Source organism: Mizuhopecten yessoensis, unplaced genomic scaffold (genome assembly GCF_002113885.1).
Source record: "Mizuhopecten yessoensis strain PY_sf001 unplaced genomic scaffold, ASM211388v2 scaffold7283, whole genome shotgun sequence".
NCBI lineage: Eukaryota > Metazoa > Mollusca > Bivalvia > Pectinida > Pectinidae > Mizuhopecten > Mizuhopecten yessoensis.
The window spans coordinates 383699-402917 of record NW_018406970.1 but is presented as its reverse complement, the minus strand read 5'-3'; the positions used below and the strand labels follow the sequence as shown (position 1 = coordinate 402917).

Sequence of the window (19219 nt, the reverse complement as noted above, 5' to 3'; positions counted from 1 at the left end):
TAATAACTTGATTGGAATTATAACCTTGAATTGACAGTTTGATACTTTGAAAATTTTGAGCCAGCCCTACCCCCAAGGGCTGTAGGGTGGGGCTCAAAGGAGTCAGTGTGCTAAAATTTCTTCATTTTCCTTGTTAAGAATCAGAGGTGCTAGTTTCAAATCCTTTTTAGTCTGAAATCTGTATGCTAGATATTGAGTAAGGTGGTTTTATTGTTTTTTGTCACTTTGAATAATATTTCTGTTCATGTTAAAAACAAAATCAACTCTCTGTATAAATATATCAGGTGACCGTTAAGGCCCATGGGCCTCTTGTTTTTATATATTTTCTAAATGTGAGCCAATACAGAAAGTAGAGAAAAAACAGGATATAGAAGTGAATATATGTAATAAAAAGCGATTTTTGGGACTCGCATATTTGTGTCAAGGAATCATGGTTTTTTTCTTTTGGAACTGGTAAATTTTTTGAGGACCCACTATATCTACCGGTAGTTGTGTTGATAAAAAAAAAAAATGATAGATTTTCTAAAAAAAACAACCTTTTCTTATCACAGTGTTGTCTTTTCCACAGAGAAAATTCACCTGTGCAGGTTTATAATTGTACAATTAACTCAGAAGAAGTGTTAATATTAGAATGTATTTTATTTTCTACACCATATACACATCTTTAGGTATGCATAGGTATGCACTTCAATGACGATCTGAAGAAGAATGGGCACAGCTCAGTTTTAAGTGACCTTTGCACAAAATGTTATGATTGGTTTGTTTGTGTTTAATTCAAGTCCTATAAACAGCTATGGTCACTTAAAGATGTGCCAGGTTTTGGTGGTGGAGGAAAGCTGGAGTACCCAGAAGAAAACCAACAGTCTGCGGCCAGTACCTGGTAACTATACCCCACGTACAATGTAGGCCTCAAATCTGTGACCAAGTGGTGGAGAGCTAGTGATTGTAGACAGTCATGAACAGATGCCTTAATCATTCGGCCACCGTGGCGCCTAAAACATTACGACCCCATGTAATTTACAGTATATATATATATATAGATAGATGATTGTATGTCATTTGTTTTGGATCATGAAATAACATGATCATTTGTTGATTGTAGACCCTGCGACTCTGAAATGCCCACCAGGTTGGACATGTGGCCCAGAAAATCGGGAAGGCGCCTGTAGGTGTTATCATGTGATGAAGGCACCCAGCAGCAAAGTCGACTTTGAGTCGGCTCAGAAATTCTGTGGGTTCAGCAATGCAAACCTTGTCAAGATTGAATCTCGAGAGGTGCACAACTTCATAGAAAGTAAGAATGCAAGCTGCTAAGATTTCACTGCTCTATTACGTTTGTTTTTGTGTCGCCTGCAACGCGAGGCGACATATAGTTATTACTTTGTCAGCCTTGGCGTCCTCCGAAACAAGGTTTCTTTGCGAAAACTTGAGTTCCCTTGGGTTGATTGAACTCAAACTTGGTACACATAATGCATGCCAATATATATAGTTCGGACAAGTTCGCATTTCAGAAGTTTAAGGGCATTTTTGGTGGAGTTATGCCCCTTTTATTGCCAAATAAGGGCATTATATGTATTAAATGCAAGAACATTTTTATTTTAATCCCACCTGGCCCGAAGGGCCAAGTGATCTTATCCCATGGCGCAGCGTATGGCGTCCGTCAGCTTTTTCCTTTAAAACACTACTAGTCCTGAACGGCTCAGAGGATTTTGACCAAATTTGGTCTGGAGCATCATTGGCCAAAGGGTTCTCAGTTTTGTATAAATGGAGGGTATGATCCCCCTGGGGGCAGAGGGGTGGGGCCAAATAGGAGGAAAACATGTAAATCTTTAAAAATCTTCTTCTTTTCAACCAATAGAAGGATTTTGACCAAATTTGTTTTAGAGCATCTTTGGACAACGGAGCCTCAAGTTTGTATAAACGGAGGGTGTGGCCCTCTGGGGGCATAGGGGCAGGGCCCAATAGGGGAAACAGAGGATTTTTTTTCTCCTACTATACGAGTGAAGGGATTTAAACCAAATGCAGTCTGAAGCATGCTTAGGGACAAAAGAATCAATTTTGTTTAAACTGAGGTGTGTGGACCCCTTCTTTGGGGCAGATGAGTGGGGCCCATAGGGGAAATAGAGGAAAACATTAAAGATACTTCTCCTTCTGTACCGTTGAAGGGATTTTAACCAAACTTGTTCTAGAGACTCTTTTGGCAAAGGGAATTGAATATTTATAAATGGAGGACTGTTTTGGCATATCTGTTTATGCTATATATCAAGCCAAAATACTTTTCTTACTAAAAACGCTGAGCAGGCGACACATACACTCCCGTGGAATTCTTGTTTAATACATTTTCCATCTAATATACTACCCCTCCCTCCCTGCAACAAATTTGGGGAGGGAGAGTATACTGGAATCAGCTCGTTCGTCTGTCCGCCCATCCATCTGTCTGTAGAAAAAATCTGTTTAGCTATACATTCACTCATTTTTCAATAGAATCCTTTGAAATGTTTTGTGTAGTGACAGTACCATATGTTGTTGTGCCCTTCGGTGACAGCTTTAGTAAGATTTTAATATGAAATACAACAAATTCAAACAGAAAGAACATCACACCAAAAATGCTGTGAAGTTACCAGTGTTTGTATTCTGCCTATAAGTGCTTAAAATCTTATTGGTACTGTCGGAGATCAAAAATGATGAACTAGAATAGCATGTACTTAAAGTACTGTATTCATGTACATACTACACGCTTGTACAGTATTCTGGTAGATGTTCTTTTACATTCAGAACACTGCTGTTACATGTAATTATGTTTTCAATATTTCATCTTCATTAATTCTCATAAAAGTCCCGCAAATTAAGGTTTCTCATAGAAACGATTTATCACAGCTATAGTCATGCCAGTCAAAACAGTTTCCGACATTAAGTTACAGTTATAATAAAGTCCTCTCTTTACTGTTGTGTCTCATCTTCCTTATTCTCTGTCACTGATGAAATGCGATAATTTTCGATTGCAAGTAATTTAAACGTTATTATAAACAACTGAAATATGTTTTTGGGCAACATTTCCTTAAAAAAATGCAAGATACATTTATGCATTTTTTTCGGCCTTGTAGGATTAGTCTTTCAATCGAATGGGGTGACCGAGTTTTGGATTGGTTTGAATGATATAGAACAGGAGGGATTGTTTGAATGGATAGACCGTAGTCCATTGTCTTATGACCAACGGTAAGAATTCTGTAACGCATTAATCTACATTTAAATATATCGCATTCATCAGAATGCATAGACATAATTACAAGTCCAGTCAAACGTCAATGTTTTGAATTTATAGGATCATGGTAAAAAATTGAAACATCAAGACTTTTGAGTCACAAATGTTGAACTTCAAACATCATGTATGTACATATATGTATGTTCTGCATGAGATCGAATGTGATTATAAAATGTAGGAACACAAAGGGAGATATACATGAGAAATTTTAATATTAGAAGTTTGTTCTATGGATGTTTGACTGTATAAAGGGATTTTTTTTAATTTTTTTTTAATTTGCAACACACCTGTATATTTCTCAAATTAACAGAAGAAAAGAAAACAGTGCAACAGATAATTGTGTCATTCAGGAAGTAGCCACAGGATCGTGGGTTACTGTGCCGTGTGAGGAAAGACACTTTTATGTTTGTGAAATGTTTTCAAGTAAGTAAACAGTTTTGGTATTGGTTTGATTTTGTTTAACATCCTGTTAACAGCTAAGGTCATTTGAGGATGTGCATCAATTTTTGTAATGTATGTGTGCTTGTGTGTATGTGTGCTGGAGACAGTTATAAATTACTATAAATGCAAACGCTGTCGGTAGGGGAAGCAGGGATGTTGCTATCAAGAAAGAAAAAGTTCATGATCGGAAAGTCGAAATGGTAGACTTAAATTGAACTTTACATGCATGTTACAATGAATAGCCATGTCAAGGTAAAAAAAAGGAGGTATCACCAATTGAACAGAAGTATGCAAGAGGTGAATTAATTGGCCATCCAATACCTTGTCGCTGATGTTAATATATATTTATATATACACATGATTAATAGTTTCAATAAACTTTTTCCATCTTTTAAGTGAAGGGAGTAATGCATTTTGAGAACAATAAAGGAGAAATCCGTTTGAAAATATGCTTACCATAACTATTTAATCTTATCATTATTTTGTTGTTTGCAGTCTATGATACAAGCGTCTACCTAGTTCCAGAACGCGCTCTAACCCCTGAACGTAAGAAACTATTAATTATCTACTGTAACTTTATCTCCTTATATTCCGTGATTATCTCCACAAACATAATCAATATAAATTTGTTTATTTTCCATTTTCTCAAAAAAGTGTAATATGCACTTATACTTTTATAAAAGAAAAGCAGATTTCAACGAGATCCTTGATTTTCTCCTGTCGTATGTGTTCTATCATTTCCTGTTGAGATTCAAATGTGAAATACAGCATCCTTGGTCATCTGGTCAAGTGCTTATAAGGATCGCTGTCCCACTGTACTGTAACATGTAATATGGGCATACCTCACAATTGCAACGAAGCCACTTCAATAATTATAATAAAAAATAATAAAAAAAATCTGTTTAATGTCAAATTTATGTGTATGCTGAAAGTTTCAAGACATCAGTTCTATTAATAATGTACCATTAATGTTTTGTGTTAATGTTTTCAGAGGTGGATGAATTTATGAACGTTATGAAAGTATTGGCCTGTGTCGGGGGTGCTATACTCATGGTTATCATTTGCTGCTGCTACTGCTGCTGTTGTCGAAAATCCAGTACAAACAAAAATAACCAGCCGACAGGTCAAACTCAGAACACAGCTGGAGAACAAGCCATACCACTTGCCAACAGTCCTCCACCTGCAGTAGAACCTACAGCGCCCCCTTTGAGTGAGTTCCAGCCAATGGCAGCGCAGGGCTATCATGGGAAATCTGATGGTCTCCCGTCGTACGAGGAGGTAAGCTGCCTATATAGTCTTCAACTTTATATTCCCAAATATCAAGTAATGTTTCGTCAATTTTGTTAAGGACTAAATCTATCACCAGAATTTTACAATACACAGATTGTATAATTAAAACCATGACACCAATTATTGAATTTTTGAACAATCATTTATGTAAAGAAAACTGTAACTTACGGTACTTTTATGAGAAGAAATAAAAAAAAAATAAACAAAACAACAGTGTTTTGAATTTAAAAACAATCAGCAGGTCTAGACTGGGATACAAACCCTGGACTTAGTTGAGACTCGTTTACATCGCTCTAGCCGATTCAGCTACTTTGACAAAAGAAGTGTCCTTGCCTAACTGTGCTACAGTTATATCCAAACAGAAGTTAAGGGGAGATAACTGTTTATAGGGAAAATAGCAGTGCAGTGGGACAGGGATTTATTCTAATAGTTAAAAAAAACACCACAAATTTGCATGTTCCCATAAATTTGCATGTCTTCATTGAAGCAAATGTTAGTCTGTAATCTAGGGGAGATAACTCCAATTTAAGGACTACAAAAAGAGCCGCAGTACATGATGTAAATCAGTGTTTTTTGGGGGGTTTTTGTTGCGGAAAACATATGAGTAGAGGCTTATTTTCACATAACTTCTAAGTTGATATTGCCTACTTCGTGATTGTTTCTCCAATGCCCATTGTATCATATCATGTATCAAATCCCATTTTCAGTGTATGGGACTCCCGGCAGCGGCACAGTAGAAGACAGTTCAAAGGAGAAGGTGTATGAAAGCCAGCCCCAGTGCCAAGGAATTCAGGTCTAACGAAAGATAACATAAAAGCAACCCATATATATAGTACCATGGAAAACAGATCCAAGGAAAGATGTATTACAGTATGGAGTAATCCCGGAGTATGTACCATCGTATGGCACTATCACTATATAACTCTACCACATTCTGATGGCATTCATTTAGGCTATGAATGCCATGTGCTGAATATATGGCGTCCTTATTATCATGACGTCATGATTTTTACGTGAGCTGGATACCACCGACCCTCCTTGGACAGAGGGCTGTTGTAATAACTGAACAAGCTTATATGGTAAATCACTTGACCCAAATGCATAATATTATTAAGTGTAATTTCTATGAGATGAACAGATTTGAAAAATGGTAAATAAAGGTATTGAACTGCTTTCAGCTGGAATTCAAAGGCGATATGAATGCCAACTGGACAAAGGCAAATCCAACATGCAGCACTAGCGTGCTTCATTGTGTTTGCCTTTTTCCAGTTGGCATTCATATTGCCTATGAATACCGAATGAAAACAGTTCAATGCTGAATGATAACCTGTATAATTTATATGAGCTGCATTGTCGTTCTATCCAAGACTGTGAAGTCAATATGTTAACTCCAGGAATTTTCTCTGGAATAATGTTTCATAATAGCATGTGTTTGTGATAAAAGCAGCCAATTTTTTTCCTATTTTGGATGTTTTGTTTACCCTTTATTTTTGAAGTCACAAGATATTCCTTATGTCCCACTTCTTGTTCATATAATGTTTGTTTTGCATTTAACTATCATGGCATTTTCTGTTATTATCATTTTTCAGTGAGATCTTTGTAAATACAAGTTCCTTTTAAAATAGTTCGTACATTTTGCCACATATATATATTTTGTCCTTATTGAAGAAAAAAAATGAAGGTTTAGAAGTATCAGTAATGCATCCATTTTTGTGTATATTTCTATTGTTAATCATGTGTAATTCAATTGTCCAAAATACTGTTCCAAATGACAGAGAGGTATTTCCGATTTTCGGACATTTTTTAAGTGTAGGCAGACACCATTGTCTTTTAGGTAGCATATATTCTTAATACAATAGTGATATCTCAGGAATTGCATCTTCTACTTAATATGGAATATTTTTTCTCTGATCTTTTATATCCATTCCTGGTGTTTGAACAGGCTTTTTTTAAATATATACAAAAAATATTGCATATATTTATGTTAATTTCTGTTGTTTTGTAAGATTGTTGACGACCTTAATTTAAATGTACCAAAGTGTTTTCATGATAGAGACTTAAAATTGTTTTCCTAAGCATCTCATGGACAAGCAATCCTTCATGTACGTGCTGTGATTATTTGAAACTTATGTACATAAGTGTGGTTTATGAACTAAGACAAGTCTACCATTTCACACGCAGGCGCAAGGCAGTTAGGTCAGCTATGGTCAGTTTCAGCCACGTAGCGTACTGTTATCAGTACTTGCAACTGAGTTACCACACTATCAAGTTATATATCTGTGGTGTTAAACATACTTGTCTTCAATTCAATGATCGGCCAAATATATCTACAAGCACCGAGTGGTCTCCTCGTCCTACAGCTGTGCTTAATGGAGTAAAACGCGCACAAGGAGGTCCCATGAAAACAAGACTTCCTGTTACCATAGACATATTGGTTAGTCTGTGTGCGAGATGGAGGAGAGGTCTGTTTGGGGTAGCTACAGATCTCCTTTTAGAAACAGCTTGTACAACAGCCTTTTTCGGGTTTCTTAGATGTGGCGAATTTACATGTACAAATAAATTTGACCCGAGAACAAACTTGTGTGTGGAAGACTTGACCATTAATGATGATCACTTAATTCTCAACCTGAAGTCGTCTAAAACCGATCCGTTTCGAAAAGGTGTGTCGGTGTACTTATTCAAAAACAGCAAAGATGTGTGTGCATACAAAAGCATGATTAAATATGTTCAAGCTCGTGATATCAAAAGTGTTTCAGGCAAAAGTGCACTGTTAGTGACACAGGATAGAGTAGCGCTTTGTAGGAAGGTGTTCATAGACTATCTTAAGCGTTCACTTACAGAGATAGGCTTAAACTCAGAACTGTATAATGGACACTCCTTCCGCATTGGAGCAGCTACATCAGCAGCTTCATGTAACGTTCAGGATCACTTAATAAAGACACTTGGTAGATGGTCCTCTGACACTTACTGTCGATACATCAAAACGCCAAAAAGTACTTTGAGAAAAGCTCAGATAGCGATGGCATTGACAACAAGTGAAAACAATTCTGTCTAATGCTAGACTTCAATAAGACTTGCAAATTCATTTGGTTATAGATAATCATAACACATTATCAAGGTAGAGGTATATTACATACTGATAAACATAGTCATGTATGAATTGTTTTTTCTGTTTTTGTTTTCGTGACATACATGTACATTTTATACATATGTGTGCGATATATTGGGTAACATGTATGTACCTACTACGTTTGTTTTGTTTATTTAAAATTTTGCTTTTTGTTTTTGTGACTTACATGTACATATCAACTTTATACAGAGCAGAATTTTGCATTTAGTCCCAGTGAAATTAGCATCAAGTTATAATTAATATGTAGCAAAGGTAACTGCATTTACCGCTTGTAAAAAAAATAAAAAAAAATAAAAAAAAATAAAATAAAATAAAAAATAAAATAAAAAATGATCAATAGTGGCTGCAGTTAACAGGACCACATACAGTAGGTATTGTCTTATTAGTGAGTAACAGGTACCTCAGATCTCGGGGAGTAACCGATGTAACTCCAACCACTCAGCAGCTGGACGCAGCGTAACAGGTAACCGCTGTTACCTCCTATCTTGAAGCACTAGTAACCATGGTTACCTTCAGTGAGCAACCGCTGTTACTTCACAACCCACTAAGCAGCATGTAACGTAAGTAGTACAGGTAACCGCTGTTACTTTCAGTATTAGCACTGGTAACCGCAGTTACCTCATTCGAGTAACCGCTGTTACTCTACAACCCTGGGAAGGATGATAAATATATACATGTAAGTAGTACAGGTAACCGCTGTTACCTTCAGTATTAGCACTAGTAGCCGAAGTTACCTCCAGCGAGTAACCGCTGTTACTCCACAACCACTCAGCAGCATGTTGAATGTAAGTAAGGTAACCGCAGTTACCTCCAGTAATTTTAAGAAGCACTGGTAACANTTACATAAGTAAACAGGTAAACGCAGTATAGGAAGCCTAAGCAGTGATTGTGTTTGTACATGTATAGTATATGTTATTGGATATGCAGGTGTATCGTTTGGTAGATGAGTGGGAAATAGCTAAAGTCGGAGAGAGAGTATACAGAAATTGACAGTGCAATGATGTCTATGAATACATGAATGCGAGAAAGAACAAGAGGGGATGCGATTTGTTGTAATCACCGACATGTAGCTACTATGTTAATGCCTAATTTTGCATCGCCTGATCTGGTCAAGTGGTATGTAGATATATTCTTAGCTATATGTAGTACATATGTATATATATATAGTTATCTTGTAATAAGATAGTGATGTTAATAACGTTTATAAATTTGTTTTATATTATCTTCTTGGGGGTATTCAGCTGTGGTACATCTTCATTTGGGCAGTTACTCATTTTGTAATTCGTAATCCCCCAAGAATTTTATTCCGGGGTACATATATGTTTCTTTCATACATTGCCCAGTCAACAGCTATAATACAGCTGGCCGGGTACATACATGAAAGTATTATTAGTAGTATCACAGCTGTTATATCCCCTTAGCCCATATATGTAGGTAAAATGTTTTCGTAATAAATTATTATTTGCTTATAATCTCAATCTGCCTTTGAGTCTTTTGTTCATAAATTGAAACTTATGTACATAAGTGTGGTTTATGAACTAAGACAAGTCTACCATTTCACACGCAGGCGCAAGGCAGTTAGGTCAGCTATGGTCAGTTTCAGCCACGTGACACGGTGGTCAAGTACAGTCAGTGATTGGTCAGTTTAGTCACGTGACTCAGTCTTTGTTTTGGGTCAGTTTCAGCAGCCTGTTTGCAGAAGATTTGTGTGTCTGAATATTTCGTGACCCACCGCCCTCCCCAACCAACCAACCACAAGACTATTTCAGGTGATGCCTGGGGATATAATGGCTGTTTATAATAAGGCATTTATGTGAGTAAACACTTGCCAGCTGTTTCCGAGCATGGAAAATCACACCTCCCCCTTCCATTAAGGAAGTTAGGGATGGTGGCCCGCTCTGCAGCAAGTTCCTTTAAACATTCTATTCTTTAAACTTGTTTCGAAGGGGCAGTTACTCATTTTGTAATTCGTAATCCCCCAAGAATTTTATTCCGGGGTACATATATGTTTCTTTCATACATTGCCCAGTCAACAGCTATAATACAGCTGGCCGGGTACATACATGAAAGTATTATTAGTAGTATCACAGCTGTTATATCCCCTTAGCCCATATATGTAGGTAAAATGTTTTCGTAATAAATTATTATTTGCTTATAATCTCAATCTGCCTTTGAGTCTTTTGTTCATAAACAATCGTATGTCCTCATTTAGGTCTGTCAAACATTTGTTTTTTCTGCACAATACATTATTAGTTTCAAACCTGAGGCCAAGAAAGTTAAATTCTGGCCAGATTTCTTGCATTTTTGATTGCAATCTGATTGGTTGATTCAAATGAAATTTTGTTTTTGTATTTATCATCTGAAGGCAGTGGAGCTGGTGTTAACTAGTGCTTTCTTGCCCAAATTACGACTTAACTTTCATGCTTTTTATGTGCTCCCTTGTGAGGCCAAAGGTAAACTTAATTATTTTTTATGTAGATGACACAGCTAATCTCTATGCTGCGGTCAGGTACAACTCAAGCTCTTTTATTGCATGGTGGCGGGCACCATTAGTATCACTGTTCCCTAAGCTTCAGATTGCTTCTAAAGGGACACATGTTGCTTTGTCTTTATTAAGTTATTGTTATTTTTACAGGGTGCTTCACCTTGGTTGTTGAAGATGTTGCTATAATCATTTTGATATTAATTACTTAGCTGTTATAATGTAAATGTCAATAATAATATGAGTTTTTTAGGTCACCTGAGACAAAGTCTCAAGTGACCTATTGCGATCGCCTTTTGTCCGTCGTCGTCCGTCGTGCGTCCGTAAACAATTTACATTTTCGACTTCTTCTCCAAAACCCCTGAACCAATTTCAATGAAATTTTGCAGGAACCTTCCATGGACAAAGGTCAACAAAAATAGTGGCCGGTTTAGTCCCAAGCCCCCAGGGGCCTGAGGGGCGGGGCCAAAAAGGGTCAAATTGACTAAAATTTCAAAAATCTTCTCCTCAAGACCCAGATATGGTAGAATCAAATACTCTTCATAGATGGAAGGGTCTTAAGGTGCTTTACCAAAATTGTGAATTTCATGACCCTGGGGTCTCACGTTTCCCCCTGGGGAGGGGGTAAACTTTACTATAGTTTATATAGGGAAATCACATTTTGGACCAACATTTGTTTAATTTCCATTGGAAGTAATTCAATTTGGGTTAGCATTATCAGTATTAGGTAGCAGTTTGATAGTATGCACATATCAGCCCTGACTGACCCCCCGGGGTTGATGGGTGGGGCCAAAAAGTGTTGAATTGACTGAAATTTCAAAAATCGTCTTCTCAAGAGCAAGATATGGTAGAATCAAACACTCTCCATAGATGGAAGGGTCTTAGTCTTAAGGTTTATGACCCTAGGGTCTCAGGTTTACACCCTGGGGAAGGAAGGGTGGGGAGGGTGGGCGGCAAAATTTATTATGGTTTATAATGGCAAATGATACTTTGAATATTACATGTTAATAACTTGATTGGAATTATAACCTTGAGTTGACAGTTTGGTACTTTGAAAATTTTGAGCCAGCCCTTACCCCCAAGGGCTGTAGGGTGGGGCCCAAAGGTGTCAGTGTGCTAAAATTTCTTCATTTTCCTTGTTTAGAATCAGAGGTGCTAGTTTCAAATACTTTTTAGTCTGAAATCTGTATGCTAGATATTGAATAAGGTGGTTTTATTGTTTTTTGTCACTTAGAATAATATTTCTGTACATGTTAAAAACAAAATCAACTCTCTGTATAAATATATCAGGTGACCGTTAAGGCCCATGGGCCTCTTGGTTTTTTTTAGGTTCAAATATTTTTCTTCCTCAGCAAATGTTTGAGGTATGAGTATATCTGTTGTAGAATTATTTTTATCATGAAATAAATGTTTATTATTTGTTTTATTTTATTTTTAAATTAATGTGTTCATGTCCAAGTCTTCTGAAAACAGAAACCCTTTTTTTAAATTGATTGTTTTTTTATTTGTGTGAATTAAAGAAGTTATGCTGTTTTACTACCATGAGCAGTACCCACCTAACTACAATTAGAAACAGTGTATCCTACATTATACGTGTTATAGCCTTGACTGGGGGTCTGCTTTTTGTTGATCTTAACTTACACATGTCCCGATTCTGATATTTTTTATTTGATTTGATATGCGTACAATAGAACCTTGCTATATTGCCACGTTTTTTAGAGAGAAAAAATATTTGTATGTAAAGGTTTAACATGAATATTAAGTAAGATGACCTATAAAGTAGTTTTTAGGAAAACGAAAGTTGACCTTAGGGAAGTTGGCAGTAAGTGAGGTGGCAAAATAGAGTGAGTGGCATTATATCGAAGTTTCAATGTTTATTGTATGATCTAAAAAAAATATAATGAACCCATGGGACCTTAATGCTTTCACCACTGGAGACCAAAATGGACTCATCCAGATCAATGCATGGAAGAGTTAACTAAAGTTACATAGGGGTGAAAGGGTTAATTGTCTCTTGACTTCAAGTTTTGTTGCAACATCTTGAAATGAAAATGTGATCATGTATTTAAAAATTAGTTGCTACACTGTGAAATACTGTTTGTTGATTGGGTAAGAAAAACTGTAATTTGATTGGTTAAGAATTACTGAAGATTGATAGGATATGAAAAACTGTAAATTAATTGGATAAGATAAAGCTAGTACTGTAAATTGATTGGATATGGAAATAATGAATATTTGTTTGGCATTAAATTTCATGTAGTTGTCTTTCTGTGCTCAACAGGAATTCATTTGCAGTGACTTTAAATCTTGTTTACTCATCGATAGTTCACATGATACTAGTAGTATAAATGTTATGTAAAATATGAGTAATTTACAATTGAGTATTTTTTGGATGTTCACACACGAAATTGTGTTTTCTGGTAACTATGTACGTGTTCAATCGATCGGGATATACGACACGCCTCAAATTCTAAATTAAAATAAGATAGACCATATGGTTGTTTAGGTAGAGTGTTTTGTTACACATGTCAAGTATTGCGCCATGCATTTTAATGCTTAGTTTTACACCAGATATATATTTATTACAGACATGTATTGATGTGTAGTAGAATGTTGTGCTGTAAATGGTGTTTGAAATATTCTGTCTGCTCCACCGTTAAACTGTAACGCAAGTACAATGTTACTCGGCCGAATTATTGTTATTGATTAACTTACTTTAAGGAGTTTGTTTTCAAGAATGATGCTATGTTTGATTTGATGACTTTTTAAATGAAAGACGACGAAAATTGAAGGAAAATATTCACAGCGAGGTCAATAAAGGGAGATTACTCAGGAAATATTAAATAATCAGTTATGAAAAGTTTGACTATTGATTGGGTTATCTTATTTCTAATAATGTTCTTAACCAACACAGTTCCTATTACTTGTGCTCATATGAGCATTTATAGAAAAAAAAATTTGATTTAACTTTTAAGGAGTTTTTTTAACAAAATCCACCATTTCCTTTATTTCGGAGCTATTTCACTTGTAGAAAACGGTAAATAATTTATTAATTTCGGCTATTCCCCCCATAGTAGACTTTTTCAGGTTATATTGTAAAACCTTAAAAACAGACAACACAAAAAGTGATGACGTCATAAACCGCAATGTTTGGCGCAGTATTTGTATTTCTAATGAAATAATAGGTTGAAATTGTTTGGTGATGAAATCACTGCGCATTTTTTTTTTATTAGAAATGAACTGATATTCACTTACTATGAATTAAAAAATGTTGGCTGGTCATTTTAGGTATTACCAGAATATTTTTTTTGGTTATACAGTATATACTGAAAAAACCAGTGTGCACTTTAGTTCATAAACCTCTTCGCGGATTTATGCAAAATGTAGTTTTTTTTGTTGTATATACTGTACGATCCCAAGTTCATAAACCTCTTCGCGGATTTATGCAAAATGTAGCTTTTTGTTGTTGTATATACTGTACGATCCCAAAAATGATTCTGGATTTTCCTTAAATAGTCTCATACGTTATCTTTCAAAATTTTGGAAAATCTGTAGAAGGTAAAACCTATTTCTTATCCTACCTTGTCTAGGTTTGTGCAAGTACTAACTGGTATTTCCAGAATGTTACGACTACTTTAAGACATAGATGATTTATTCGCAAAAGGAATTTTATTATATTTATGTGCCCTAGCTTTCATGAAACGACTCCAATATTGTTTGTGAATCAGATTGGTGAGGATTTTATAAGCTTTATATGTGTTTTTATGGGACGACTCTGCAAGAACATTTTAATGAATTCATTTGTGATTTCATGAGACTAATTAGCAAGTATTGAAGTAAGATAGATGAAAATCATTGAAAAATGGTGTTCAAATTCTCAAAATGAACAGATTTTCTTGTGAAATATATTGAAATGTTGACAGTCTCTTCAAGATTATAAATGCATTTAAAAGTTTAATATTTTCTTAAGTTTTGTAACAAGACTTTTTATTGTTTGAATATGTTATGATTTAATCCAGCTGGCCCATTATCTAGCTAGTTTAATGGAACAGACAGGCTTTTTTTCTATACAAAAAGGCCTAGTGATCTGGTCGCAAAAAAGGGTGGTCGATATACAGTCTCTTCTGTACATGTAATATAGTGCTTTATGATTCCTTTTACACCTACCTTTATTTATTTAGTAACTTTTTTTTATTTATTCTTTACAATGGTTGGTATCATTGCCATATTGCTAGTGTTCCTTTTTTAATATCATTTGCCTCTGAGTTTTGTATAAAAGTAATCTTTGAGTCCATTATTTGGGTAAATTATTCAACAGGACTATTTTTGTGCATGTAAGTATTTGAATGTCTGTAGTTACATGTTATATGTGTATCTGAAAAGTGTTCTTTAATTTGTCGTTTTAGATAGATTGATGTTTTACACTAATTTTATCAATACTCATTGTTATCATTTTTTGTGTATTTTATGATTAAAATGTAAAATAATGAGTCACCAGAAAAATGAAGCTATGTGTTATTATTGCAAACATTACGGAAAACCCTCGACTTTAACCAAGGTGGCCGTAGTTTGACTCCCCGATTGAATGTGAAAAGGCATCTGGTCACCTGCCGGATAATGAGGGTTTCTTCCAAGTATTCCGGTTTCCTACCATAGTAAGATACCCTGCACGCTTCCATCCGGCCTAACAAAGGCGATAAGTATATTAAGTTTAAAACTTGTTTCAGGATTACAAGAAATTAAATAAAATTTCTTTATATATTATTTAAAATCTATACAAAAACAATAATACTTGACCAAATCATACACCCAACCATACACAAATACAAAAATACTTGATACTATCAATGAAACAAGAGGCCCTCTGATCCATCCAGTACTTGGAGGGGGGCAACACCCAATGTTTATACAAAATTGGTTCCCCCAAGGATGCTCCACACCAAATATGGACCAAATCCTTTCATTCCTACGGAAGAAGAATGATTTTAAAGAATTTGCTATATTTCCCCAATTGGGCCCCGCCCCTCAGCCCCCAGGAGGGCCAGACCCACCATTTATAGAAAATTGAGTCCCCTTGGCCCAAAGATGCTCCAGATTAAATTAGGATAAAATCCCTCAATTACTACGGTAGAAGAAGGATTTTAAAGGTTTTACCTCTATTTCCCCTATTGGGCCCCGCCCCTCTGCCCCCAGGGGGGCCACACCCATGTTCATAAAATCAAAAAAAGTAAAATCTACTCGGCCGATCAGGACTAGAAGCGTTTTAAAGGAAAAATTGACGGACGATGCGGTATGGCATTAGCTCACCATGGTCCTTCAGACCAGGTGAGCTAAAAAGTCATATGCTTCATGTATGATAGAATCAACCAGAACAAATAATCTACACAAATACAGATGTTACGTCTTGAATGAGTAACATGTCATTTAGCATATATATACGTATTCCAATTTTCCCTTTCTCAGTAACCAGCACACAAATTAACATAAACGCATACAAACTTCTTGAACTTTCTCTTTCTTGATAGTAACACCAGTGCTTCCTGACCCTCAACATAGGCTGTTCACACCTATCGGTGTTAAAGAGTTTGTTCCGAATATCATGACTTCCTTGATGGATCCCAACTGCTGACGGACAAACTTACAACAGAGGGTAAAAATAATTGCATGTTGAAGACTATGGTCGCCATCATAATCTCAATAGAGAAATAGCCCATGTTTCCTATGGCCCTGATACCAGACTTAGACGTTTTAACAGTGGCATGTGTGGACTCTACCTGTGAAAATGACAAAGTTTGGTGTCAAGACCAATGGAAACTAATTCGGAAATATGCAACTTCTTTGTGTGTCGGGAGGCACGGTAGTCTAGTGGTACAATATATAGGACGCCCGGCTCTTGACCGAAGGGTTGCAGGTTCGAGTCAAGGCACAGCACTGTGTTGTATCTCTGAGCAAGATTTTTTACTCTGATTGTTCCAGTCTACTTTGCTGTAAATGAGTACGTGGTAGGGCAGACTGCTAGAGTTGTTGAATGCTAGCTGTGAGCGCCGAAATGGCAGCACTGCCCGGTGTATGCTCCCCCAGTGAGTTGAGAAAGATATTGACTGGTCGCAAAAGGCCCTATAAACACGGATAATAATTTGTGAACCGCTATGAGACTACCTACGAACTAGGGTGTGATAAAGCGGTATATGAGAACCTTGAGTTATAATTATTAATATTATAAAGAGGGTCGATATTAACTCTTGTGATAATGTTCATTACTTTTCTTTACTATTGTGTTGCCACTGCCCCTGTTCTTGCTTTGGAGACGTAACATTACTTAGATGAGACCTAGATTTACATGGCATATGCCATTGGTGAAACAGAAGACGTTTACCCTTCCAACAGACTGCATATAAATATTTCAATTGGTCATATTTTGCCTTAGTTTTATCACTTTTTAGTTACAATAACAGTTTTAATGACACTCCGGTACTTTCTTGTTGTTTGATTTATTTATTTTAACCTGTAGCAAGTTTTTTTCAATCCCGTTGGAGGTGGTGTCGACCACAGGGACCTGATAATTTGTGTGTTTTAACGTCGACTTAAAATCAGTTAATAAATTAATTACGACAGAATAAAAGATCTTATTTTAGTGCTTATTGTAAAAAAAATCAGATACGGAATTAATGACTCTTATCTCCAAGACAGTATGCCAAGTTAAAGAAAGATTTGAAAACAGAAGGAAGTCTCCCAAAGCTGCCGGTGTTCTTCAGAAAATATGGACGATTTTTCTCCTTGGCACTGAAGGGTAAATTGTTCAACACAGCATATACTATTTGCACTAAAACATAGCAAGTGTTTTATACTATACCGAATTCACTCACGTGACAAATATTGTCGTAGACGTACGAATAGTCACGTGGCCGACGTACTTAGCTCACCGGCTGTGTCAGACAGTTATAACAACAATGGAATTTGTTCATTCCGTTTTAAATCATGTGAAAAAAAAGTTGTTGACATCTGTGTGTTTGTATTTGAAGTAAATAAATCAGATCACGTTAATGTTTCCAATATTGCCTACTTATAAAACAAAATTATTTCAGTGCTTCCTCTGCTTGTTTTTCAAATGTTATTATGTGACAAGAATGTTGGTTGATTTGAAAATGTCAAAATGAGATCAAAGGATACCTGAAAAATAAAGATCTTTACCTGTTCAGAGATAATAGGAAGCTAGAGGAAGATACAAATACCTACATGTACAGATACATCAAACACTGTAGTAAAATGTAACATGTTTCTTTTCATGACTGCAAATTTAACCATTTGTATAAGTTTACCAATTACCTTAAGTATGGAGCCAATATTTCTGACGTTTTATATATATGCGTGGCTGAATAGTTATACTTCAGTGTTTTTCGTCTAAAATTTAATATAACGGAATTCATTTTCTAGATCCTCTATAAAAGTTCACCTAAATATACAATATATGATATTTTCTTTATCTCTCTCTCTTTCCTTCATTCTTTCTTACTTTTGAAATAATCGACTTCCAAAAAGTAATTGAAGTTCGGTTATATCAAAACTTGAAATGATGTCTAATATACAAACTGACACATGAAGTCACATCTTTGGTAGATATATATATCGATGTATGTAGCATCAAAATGGCATCCGGAATATCCAAATATATTTCTATTATCATATGTTTACTAATTAAGTCTAAAATTTCAACAAGTCGATATCAGCCCGGGTGATATCACACCCCCTAGTGGCGAGGAGATTTTGGAGGAATTTGCAGCAAGGATTGTTGAATTAGACGAAATAGTTGACAACGATGAAATGGAAAAGGAGACGAAAGTGTTATGAATGCAGGGGAACAATTCAATAATGCTAATGATACTGAAGCTTTCGTGGAAAGCATGAGAAACAAGAACACTGCGAGAAAAACACAATCGGACATCAAAATATTCACGGATTATCTGTTGTCTCACGTGCTTTTTACGTATAATTGTTACTGTTTTGTTTATATACATCATTATTTTTGTTAACATTCTTATGAATATCAGTAAACAAAATAAAGAAATATTGTTGTGTGTGTATGTTTTGTTTCTTTTTTTAGTTAAAGGAAAAAAACATGATAAATAGTTTATGATATGACCATTTTGATATCACACCCCCTATCAGGACTCTCGGGCTGATAAGGGGTTTGATATCAAAATGGTCATATGATAATCTCTAATGATAGCCAATATGTTCAGTTGGTGTAACGACATCGATAACTTGTCGCTAGTGCCACGTTTTACTCTGACAGTTCTAGTTTCGGGTGCCATGATCAGATTAAGATCTAGACGTGTCAGTGAGATGAGTATTCCCTAACACATTATATAATTTCTATAGGCAATAAATGCTCTATATCGGCCATGTCATATCTTTTCTCAGTATAGAAAAAAAAACATTTTAATTACAATTTATAAGTCACGTGATTAAGTAAAAATGGTCGGGTGAAGCAGTGGACAAATATAAATATCTTTTAAATATGTGTTTCTAATTTTATTATTATCATTTTGATGCGTGACTGTCGCCAGGCGTTCCAATGTTTCAAACGGCACATGCAAACTTTATACGCTCATAT

General features: G+C 35.7%; 1 protein-coding gene across 1 annotated transcript in view; it reads left to right on the top strand.

Moving 5' to 3' along the window:
* Window positions 1–7160, top strand: part of LOC110453403 (lymphocyte antigen 75-like) — a 17199-nt gene extending 10039 nt beyond the window's left edge. The window contains exons 5-10 of the mRNA XM_021502332.1: window positions 1103–1294; window positions 3105–3216; window positions 3573–3685; window positions 4199–4249; window positions 4695–4981; window positions 5701–7160. Of these exons, the coding sequence (XP_021358007.1) occupies window positions 1103–1294; window positions 3105–3216; window positions 3573–3685; window positions 4199–4249; window positions 4695–4981; window positions 5701–5730 (785 nt within the window). The 3' untranslated portion in view covers window positions 5731–7160. The remainder of the gene's footprint in view (window positions 1–1102; window positions 1295–3104; window positions 3217–3572; window positions 3686–4198; window positions 4250–4694; window positions 4982–5700) is intronic.
* Window positions 7161–19219: the final 12059 nt, after the last annotated feature.